Genomic DNA, 11,044 nt, shown 5'->3' on the forward strand with positions numbered 1-11,044 from the left:
TACAGGCAGGGATTGCCTATAGTTACAGCCAAGAATAATGCCTTGTTCAGGATGATATACAATAGAAAAATTCATTATGGAATGAAACGGTTTCATTATGTCTCAAGGATCAAATATGTAGAAATTTTGCATTATGTAATGAAACGGCAGCATTTCATCTCAATGATCAAAGATCTCTTAATCAAAATAATGGTTTCCATTAAATGAATGTCATTACAAATTGCAGGAAGAATAGTTAGGAGCTCTTTAATGAAGAGCAGATCCCCATAATAATCACATGGTCCAGAGAGATATCCCGCAGGTATGTACAAGTAGTTGAGAGTATAAATGAACAGAACATATGTACAGGTAGTCTAATATAATCCAAGAAGATAATCTCTCATTCTTCACTGTTCTCATTACTAGTGAATCTGAAAACACCCTCAACCCCCAAATCTATAGAAAAATGACTCACACAGATAGATATCTTTGTGACCAGTCTTATCATCACCCAACCCAAAAATCTATAGTTTTAAAAATTTTAATTACTCCAATCTTTGGAATCTTTGCTGACCAATTTCTTTAAAGAAAGACTCACTTGACAAAAACCCTTTTGACTAATGATTACTCTTTATCTAAAATCAATAAAGCTTTCCAATCAAATTACCACTCTTAAATCTTCGAATTCTAAATATTTTATATGCTTTCATCAAACTAAAATTCTTATATCTCTGAGCCATCATTCTTATAACATCATTCAAATAGTATACTGTAATGTTAAACAAAAAAGACCACCACCATCCATCTTGTCATATCAAATAATTTAATATAACACAAATTTAAAATAACTAAAAGAAATTTATATAAACTAAAAATAAATCCTTTATAAAAGTTAATAAATCCCCAGTTACACGTGCAGGAAATTCCACCAAAATCCAGCATTCATATTTTACAAATTTTATAGCAGCCAGCCACATTTAAAATAATTCCATATTTAAACGAAGTGTCCTAATCTACGAGAACAAAACTTTATCCAATAGATAACCATTAACACTTTCCAATGTATCAGAATTTTCACTAATTCTAAGCTCAAAATTTATGGCTTCCTTTCCAATGTATCAGACTTTTCACTATTCTAAGGTCAAAATTCATGGCTTCCTCTTGAACATTTACTCAGTCACCTTAATCACAGTTCTCAAACCCTCTCCTTTAATCATGTAATCAAATGCCTTGTTGATCTCCGCAAAAGAAACCTCATATGTAATAAATTTATCCAGTTCAAGCGTCTGCAAGAAACAAGTAATGACCAATTACAAACCTATTTGCCGCAACAAGCAATAATCAATTAAAAACCTAATTGCATCATACCCAGTTCAAGCTTCTCCAAAAATCCAACAAGATCTACTAAAACCCTAAATTACATCTAGGAAGCAGAGTCTGGTGCTGTCATTTACATTGATAGACCAACAAACATCTATTGATGACCATGGTTTGACAGTATTTCTAGCAAGAAAATCTAAGCAAACAAATAAATGCATCATTGAATAGTAATTGAATTCTTACCTTATTCAAATACATCTCTACAAGGCCTGGCAAATCTGAACGAGGTTTATAGTTTCCAAAGAAGGTTCCTTTCAACGTCCTTTCGTTCAGAAAATTCACAGGACTCGTTGCAAACACTGCCTCTGAATGAGGGACACCCACTAACACGGATACACCCCAACCCTGAAAAAACAAAAATATGATATTAAATTACCTTTCATATGCATGGCAGGTGTTTGCTAAGAAAAGAAGCAATCAGCTCTTAGATATCTTTTGAATGAATATATTCTTTTAGACAAAAGGGAACTCAAAGTAAATACATCATGGCAGGCTTCAAAGGCCTGAATCATCGCCTTAATGTTTCCTGTGCATTCGATACTGCAGTCAACTCCTCCATCAGTTATTTCTGCAATTACCTATAAAATATTGAACGAGATATGTGTATATCAGTAAAACCAATAACGATGGGAGATATTAACTCTGAATTGATTAAATCTTTTTCTGACAACTTTTTGTTAGTAAAAGAGTTCAGAAATTATTGGATAAATACATTATGAATTAATTTATAGGTTTGCTTATAAAAGGAATTTGATAAATCTACGTAGGCATAATAATTCTAGCAAGGAAATTTACTTTATGCACATAAAGCATTAGCACAGAGCACCAAGTTTCTCAAGATGCAACAATATCCAGTAATGTAGGCAGCTCAACATACCTCTTGAATGGGCTTGTCGTAGTCTTTAGGGTTTAAAAATTCTGTTACGCCAAATGGTTTCGCTGAGATTACAAAAAGTATTCAAACAGCGAATTAGAAAGGCAATTCTAGAGTCAACATATATACACAGATTATCCGATATGGAAATGGGCAAAATAAGCAACCTGGTTCATATCTGTCATTGCTTAAATCTATGCCAATTATTCGAGAAGCTCCTGCAATTCTTGCCCCTTCAGCAGCCTGTGTAGTCAAATCCAGATCAGAAGATTAACAGAGATTAAACAGTACGCTGATAATATTGGTCCTTAGAAGGAAAGTTTGCAGATTGTAGAACTACAGTATATACTAAGAATCACACACAGGAACATAAAGTGAGAACACTTACAGCAAGCCCAACACTCCCAAGGCCAAATATTGCTACTGTCGAACCCTTCTTGGGTTTGCCTACATTCAAAGTAGCACCCATCCCTGATTCCACAAAAGAAATGAATTTTAAACAATAATTCTGATCAATAAAACATTATATGGATAATTTTATGAACAGTCCAGCCAACAAAACATCCCCAGCATTGAATTAACCACTTTGTAAAACATTTTAAAATGTCAACTGGGTCAAGTATTTCATAAATTCATTCCCCTTGAATCTTCCATAATCAAATTACCCACTTTATAAAAAAAGTGTCATCCGAGTAACATTCAATTTTTAGTGGAGCATCCAAGAGCAAACCCAGAACTTGGAGGGGCAGGTGATTGTTTATAAGCATGGCTGCAGTGCAAGAGCAACCCAGACCTTGGAGGGGCAGGGGAGTGTTTCTGAGCATGGTCACAGTCCAAAAGAAACCCAGACCTTGGAGTGGCAGGGAAGCGTTTATGAGCATGGTCACATTCCAAGGATGTCAAGTTTTTGGATACCAAATGTAACAATCAACCAGAAAAAGAGAACATCCAAGGGTAAGCCATCCCTTGCACAAGCAAGCTAAGGGGAGTGGCGGACGCAGTGCTTAGATATGACCATGGTCGTATTGGAGGAATTTTGAGCCAAGTTTTTGGGCATCAAACAGAGAAGTAGGCTTGGCATTTGGCCGTAGAAGAGTAAAGGACAGAAAAAGCTTATTATAAACCATATGAATGGGGAAAGCTAGATGGTTATTAGAGACCATATCTATCCGAAAACCCCGCACAGAAATTGTGAATATGGCAAACATGGTCTCTTGAAAAATAAAAACTATCCAACTTATTAGGGGCAAGGTGAATCTCGATAGTAAGAGGTACGGACATCTGCAGTGATCAGCCTAGTATCTCAATCTCAAGGGATTTGATATTTTTGGTTCAGATGTGATCTAGACAAAGGCATAATAAAATAAATAGCAGGCATTTGTGAAGGAAGCAAAATAGACTGTGAAGAGGAAACAAAATATACTGTGAAGCTTTAGTTGAGGCTAGCTAGTACCCAGAGGCGATATGCCGTTGCTTTAACGTATTCCGAAAAGAGAACAGTGGGGTGCTGCAACAGTTGTGTATTTGAAAGCCATGGAGGTCATCCATCCATGAAGCTGCAGCTGTCAAACGAAGCGCAAGAGCCACCTGGAAACTATAGCTTTCTTCGGCCTGTGAAGCCCAATTCTGAGCGGCTGGAGGCTTGATCTGCTGTCTGCGTGCGTCCAACCAGTCTCTCATAGACCGCATTGGAGACGCGTGCGTCCAACCAGTCTCTCATAGACCGCATTGGAGACGGCAGAATGGCTGCCAGTGGAAAATGTCGGCGGAACCAGCTATTATTTCTCTGTAATCCGCCCGTTGATTGCGAAAACCCTAATCCTGGCCCAACCCTTCTACGTTTGTAGCCATTGCTCCCATCGAATCCCCGCTGGCGAGCCCTGTTATCGGCAAATTCTTGTCTGTAAAATGACTTTGGTGCTGTATCTCTATGTAATTTTTGCCCAAATTTTGGTCCGGGGAGGGTTTCCATAAATGGGGCCGGCTGCGGGAAGGAAACCAGTCGGCATCGTTTCTGCAGTGGGAGGAGGAAAAGAAAACCCTGTTGAGAGCTGTATATTTGAAGCTGCGTAATGGTATTCCATGGTATCTACTGTGCCCTACCATGATTGTAAATTTTAAACCAATCTAACCAAGAATTTGAAGAATAACGACCCTAACCGGCAACCCCGCCCGCATTATTATGCACAGATTAACTAACAGGCGTTGCTGCTGCAAGAGAAACACGGAATAGCCATGGCGTGCGCGCGAAGTTTTCGGCACTGAGAATAAACAGAAGCCCGCCGAATATACATGCCAGGTGTTAACCTGAGATTGAAAAGGACGACAAAAGTCTGTTTCAATAGGAAGGCCTATCGGCCTAATTAAAAGTAATAAATTTGGATTTCTAATGTTGAACTTTGGAAATTTTGCAATTCTTTTTGTCAAATCCAAAGTAATATGGGTTTGACCAAAAACCCAATGCGTAGTCCTGTCAGACGGCAAGAACAATAACAAGGTACATAATGAAATAAATTAGATTAATATTAAAGATATTATTGAACAAAACCAACGAAAAGTGAACCTACAAATGATTGATAATTAATCAAAAAGTACATAGTAATAAAATAAAATAGAATAGATTAGACAAATTAGTGAAATGTGAACAATACAAATTTAATAATTGATCATTAATTAATAATTAATCAATAAAAAGAATTTAGAAATAAAAGGGATCGAATAAATTATATTAAATTAGATAAATTAATTTTAATACTAGAGGGAAAATAATATATTATTAAATTAGATAAATTAATTTTAATACTAGAGGGAAAATAATATATTATTAGAGGAGAATAAAAAGGGAGGGTCATGACATATTTAATTCCTTTTAATTTATTAAGGAGAAAAAAGGGGGGAATATTAAATTAATATTAGAATTCAATTAGAAATGTAGTATAAAGAAGAATAGGACCACGATAAGGATCAAGATTAAATCTATAAGAAGGATGGTACAATTTAAAATTTTTAATAGAATTTCTTGGATTAGATATAATATATTAATTAATTGCAAGAGGGATCAAATAGATTATAATACATAAATTAATTTATTAAAATGATAGAAGGGGGATAAAATAAATTAGAATAAGGTTGAATACTAAAGAGAAAGATGGAAAAATAGTAGAATCAAATAATAAAATATTAAAGCAATAGTAGAGAAGGTAATGTAAGAATAAAGGGATAAAATGGACCATGTAATTCTAATTATAATAAAAGTAATATTATAATGATAATAAAACAAAGATTGATAAGGATTAAGATGGTAGAAACAAAAACTGTGAAAATGTTAGAATAGAACGACATGTTATCAGGGTGCATTCAATTAATTTTTAAAGGGATACAAAGAGGAACAAAGAGGATTAGGAATTGGGGGGAGGGGACTTTAAAGATGGTTATCTCTATTGTCAGAGTTAAGGGGTTTAGGATTAGAGGATAAAAATTGAATTGTGGGTTTATCCATCTTTTTTATTAAAATTGTTAGGGTGCTCTTAAATTTATAGTTTCTCTTTAATGATACTCTTAGACTGGAAAGGGATAGGAGCTAAGATTTTAGTTTTGTCAAAACAAATTAAATACATAGTATTCCAGAAATTCTCAATATAATGTTATTTACTATGAAAATTTGCATATGAATTTATTAATATTATATAAAATTATATTATATTTAAATATAACTATATTTACAATATAATATATATTATATCATTAAAAATTTCAAATTAATAAACAATTTCTCTTTAAAACTATTTTGAATTGTTTATCATCTTGAAATTAATATAAATCAATATAATTATAATTTAAGTTATCATTAAAGTTTGGCGTTTCTTACTAGTAAAATATATTTGAATAACTATATTGTTTTATAATTAATTATATTCATTCTTAATCATATACATGTATAAGAGGTTAAGGTTGATATTTCTCTTCTTTGTATAAACTTAGTGGTCTTAATCATATACATTTATGTATAAGAGTTTAAGATTGATCTTTCTCTTCTTTGTATAATTTTAGTGGTCTTAATCATATACATTTATGTATAAGAGTTTAAGATTGATCTTTCTCTTCTTTGTATAAGCTTAGTGGCAATATTTTTTAGCTAGTGAAAGAATTCTTCCGTCCATATATAGATTGGTTTTGACCTAGATTATATACTCATCATGTAAGAGTGTAAGTGTGAGATATTTCTCAGGGAGGCTGGAGCAGGAGGGGTAATAATCAACCTCAAAGAAAAAACAGAAGTAAATTACGTCTGGAACCTTGGGGACACATCTAACAACGAAGCGGAAGCTCTATCTCTTTGGTAAGGATTAAAAATTTGTCTAAACAATAATGTCAACTCCTTTAATATAGTGGGTGATTCCAAGATTATCATCCAAAATTGTATCAGGCTCCTCGGGAATGGCCTCCTCCTCAAGGATGAGTCCTCCTCAATCATGATAGGAATAATACAGTTGTTAAAAATATTTGAGAAAGCTGAATTATTCCACGTGTTGAGAGCCAACAAAAATATGGTAGACATCCAGGAAAACACGAGGGTTATATTAGGGAGGAGTGTTGTATGCATAAAAAACCTTATTTCATCATTATCCCATCCCTCAACCGATGGTTGCAAGACGACGATGTACATCGGTGGTATGAGTTGTCATAACAACAAGTTTGGAGTTAAGGAGGCCTACTTTCCGAGGCGCCTCTACGTGGTGGTAGTTATGTTGGACGACTATCTGAGGTACCTTATGTCTTTGATATTCGGGATGGTAGGTGGTAGTTTATTGCACAGTTGTGGTGCTGTTAGATGACAGTTCATGTGCAAGGAAAGGTGTGTTATGAGGTTTCGTATCGCTGCCGGCTTGTATAGTATATCAACTTTTGAAAGGGACATTTTCTCCATTGTTGCAAACCTTTGGTCTTGGAAGGGGGGAAGAATGGATGGAATTGTTGTTGATAAGACCTAGCACTGTTCAACATTTATGAGCGACAAGTTGGAGAGGAATGTTAGGGTGGACCTAGTCGTCATATACCTCGGTTAGCTTCAATCTGTTAACCATGAGATTCAAAGTGTGCAGAACTGAACTGCTGCCAAAATGTCTTCAGCAAGGAATGTCGTTCGGGGTGGTTCAGGATTTGGGAGCTCGAGTTCAAGCAATGGCGTCAAGAATGTTGGTATGGATAGTATAGTGGAAGGCTACTGCAAACAAGTGATAAGGGAAATTGTCAAAGAAATAAACGAGAACACGACGATAATTTTCATGCAGTTGTCTAGACTGGGTAAAGATTGGGAGCTCGTGCAGAAGACTCTTGAAGGTTTGCATATGGATGTTCTGGGCGTTCAACGAAAGTTCGATAATATAGAGATCAAGGTGGAGACGACTACGATGGGAGACTTAAAGGAGGTGTTCGGAGTTGGAAATCTCTCGGCCTCTTGTGTGGAATGCGATGAGGATGCTGCTCTAAAGAATTCGAATGGTGATGGTGATAAAGCTAGTGTTGATGCTGCGAAGATCCAGGGAGAAGAAGAGAACAAACCGAAGATCCTGAACATGTCTGTGAGCGAGCCTGTAGGCACAGGTGATGACGCTGAGATAGAAAGCATTTGATTGCACTCTCTTTATATATATATATATATATATATATATATATATATATATGTATATACATATGTATATATATACATATGTATATATATATATGTATATGTATATATATATATATATATACATATATATGTATATACATATATACATATATATATACATACATATATATATATATATATATACATACATATATATACATATATATATATATATATACATATACATATACATATACATATATATATATATACATATACATATACATATATATATATATATATATATATATATATATATACATATATATACATACATACATACATATATATATATATATATATATATATATATATATATATATATATATGCATTATCGTTGTATAGTTTATAATGGTACATTTTGGAGGATTTATAGTTATAGCTCCTTCTATAGAACGTATCTAAATAATCATGGTAGCAAGATGGTACATACTCTATGTAATGAAAGGAAAGATACAAACAATTCATATCTGAGTTTTGTAAGGGACATGGCCTATTTCCAGAAATCTTAATGAAAATGGTACCCGTTCCTTTTTTAGAAAAAGTGTGAGATATTTCTATTTTGAAAAGAAAAAATGTTTATATATGGTTGGAATTTGAAATATAAATCATATGTTAAACTTAATGATTATAAAAATTTCTCACATGTATGAAAGTCCCCTACTAAAAATTTCCTATTTCACAATGAACACTTTCACTTTGCATAAACCCTAGATTTTCTACAGTTTCTCATTGCTTGATTCATCATCATGGCTTTTGTCATTGGTGGGGCCACCTCCCCTCCCCCTCCTGACATAGCCACTTTTAATTCCATCATTTCTTCCATCATTAAATCTGTGAAATCCTAGCCCTCTCATTTTGTGAAATGCCTTAAAGAAAATCCTTAAACTTCTTGGGAACCCCATGCAATTTTGGGCCATGACACTAAGGCTTTTGGAAAAGGGATTGATTGTCTAGTTTACTCACATCAATCCCTTACCATTATCTTTGGCATCCAGGGTGGAAAAAAATCAGTGTCCTTTAATCAAAGGGAAACTCTCACTCTCATTATGTGACCAAGGCTTTTGTGCCTTTTATTTAAGAAAAAGGATAATTGGGACCTAATATTTATATGAGGTTCTTACATTTTTAGATCTCAAATTATGTATTTAAATTGATGGAACCCAAATTTCTGCCTTGAAAATAGAATACCAACATCAATTCTAGTATGGGTGAATCTTCCCCATATCCTTTACACTTCTAGAACAAAGATATTGATAGAATATTGGAAGCTCACTGGGAAAGTATATTGATTTTACTAAGCCACAAGATGGGATGTTCTCTCATGCTCACATATGTGTAGAGGTGGACCTTAAAAAGTGTCTACCAAAATAATTCTAGCATACCTTGGATAGTTGGACATTTATCTAGGTAGCCAATCATGAGAAAATCCATTTTATGTGCAAGTTTTTCCATGAATATGGACATTTCATGAAAAAATATCCCAATTAAGTGTATGGAAAAAGATATACCGACTCAACTAAGAAATGGAAACAACTAAAAAAAAGGTGTGCCAACACAAGACATGACACTCCTCCATGGCCCATAGATATGACAGTAATAAAGCCCTAGGACCCGTATAGATCACAATGACTCTACAAGGATCCAATCCACTCTAAAAACAAAGGAAATGAGAAGAATTTCTAGGAAAAATACTGAAAAACCTTGTCTCACACGAAAAAATATTGAATGTAATATGAACTCTAAGGACCACACAACAGATGAGGAAAAGTCCTTGGAAATCCCCCCTCTTGAATCTAAATCCAACCATAACCCTCCATGGGATTTGAGCATGTAGAATAATTATATCACCGGACACCACCCCCCCGCATTATAGCATCATTTTCCACTTATGCTTGTTATGGCCTGATATAATCATTCCCTAACTTTTGTATGCATTGTTTCTCTCAAGATCTCTTAAAAAAACAAGTTTGTGTTCACATGCACTACTCTTGTAAAGACATGATCGAGTGTACATACACTTCTTCTCTTCAATTAAAGGCTATACATATGCTTATTTCCATTGTGCAACTCACATATATTTCCATTTTACACTAAATAAAATAAAATGTGTACATAATAGCATGTGTTCAAGTGAGTCTTATAGGTCTTACCAAGAATTTTCCTACTATAGCCCTTTCTCCATGACCTAACCTAAATTTGAGGAGGATTTAATCAAGCCTATGGTTGATGAGGAGAGTAGGTAACTTTATGCTAGCGAATTTAATTCCATTCTACAAGTATGCAATTTTCCTAATTTTTTAAGTTTCCTCTTCCAATCAAAAAGCCATTATTTCTTAATCAATCCCTCAATCTTCTTGCATCGGAAAGAGACTCCTAATATTTTATCTCCTTGTGTGAATAAGGGGATGTTGTGGAATAGAGTTTCAGTGACCTAGGGTAGAGGGATCTAGAAGGTGGTTCCATGAGGTGTCAACTATAAAGAAACAAGTTGCATCAACCATTGTATTACTATTCAAATTATTAATAAATAACCTATTTCATTCTTTCTCCAGTTCAACATTTCATATTGTATTTCAAGTTATGAAATTATAGTGAATTGGTTGCATTTAACTGTTTGGTTCCTATTAATTATAGTAGTTAGGGTTTTTCATTTAGACTGCATTCACTTACCTCTTGTATTCTCTTATGTGTAGGATCACAATGAGGGTTGTGGAGCACAACTTTGGAGTGACAGGAATCTTTAGGGGGAATATTCTCCATCAGATGGTATTCCATGTAAGTCTTCATTACCATATAAATAGTTATAATGATAGACATGTTTCACTTATTATAGGTATGTAGTATGTTTTCTCTATCTAATCTATTGTGACTTTCAACCCTAGTCATAGGTACTTTATTTTTGCAAATAGCCACTAAGGCCTTCTACTCTTTTGGCCTCCCATTCGTTAGGCCTATATTGATAGATGAGAGGTTAAATGGGGAAGTGGAATTGGACATAATTATTAACATGTGCATTAGATTAAATAGAAAGATGTAGAATAAAAATTAAAAAAATAGAAGGAGATGTTGCAAAGACATGAGAAAGAAAAGAATCATGATCTAAATGAACCAAAATTATCTCTCATGAAGTTACATC

The 11,044-nt window shown here is 34.1% G+C and overlaps 1 protein-coding gene across 1 annotated transcript; it reads right to left on the minus strand.

The window, feature by feature from the left end:
- Nucleotides 1-955: 955 nt before the first annotated feature.
- Nucleotides 956-3,893, minus strand: LOC149193136 (alcohol dehydrogenase-like). The gene is made up of 7 exons (XM_089404797.1): nt 3,687-3,893; nt 2,622-2,704; nt 2,401-2,476; nt 2,237-2,298; nt 1,842-1,937; nt 1,543-1,704; nt 956-1,265 (listed from the first exon to the last, which is right to left on the minus strand). The coding sequence occupies exons 2-7, from the start codon at nt 2,700-2,702 to the stop codon at nt 1,149-1,151; spliced, it is 594 nt and encodes a 197-aa protein (XP_089260923.1). The 5' UTR covers nt 2,703-2,704; nt 3,687-3,893; the 3' UTR covers nt 956-1,148.
- Nucleotides 3,894-11,044: the final 7,151 nt, after the last annotated feature.

The sequence above is a fragment of the Pinus tabuliformis genome, chromosome 2_2, assembly GCF_031772625.1.
Source record: "Pinus tabuliformis cultivar Carrire ecotype Pingquan chromosome 2_2, CPIR1, whole genome shotgun sequence".
Taxonomy (NCBI): Eukaryota; Viridiplantae; Streptophyta; class Pinopsida; order Pinales; family Pinaceae; genus Pinus; species Pinus tabuliformis.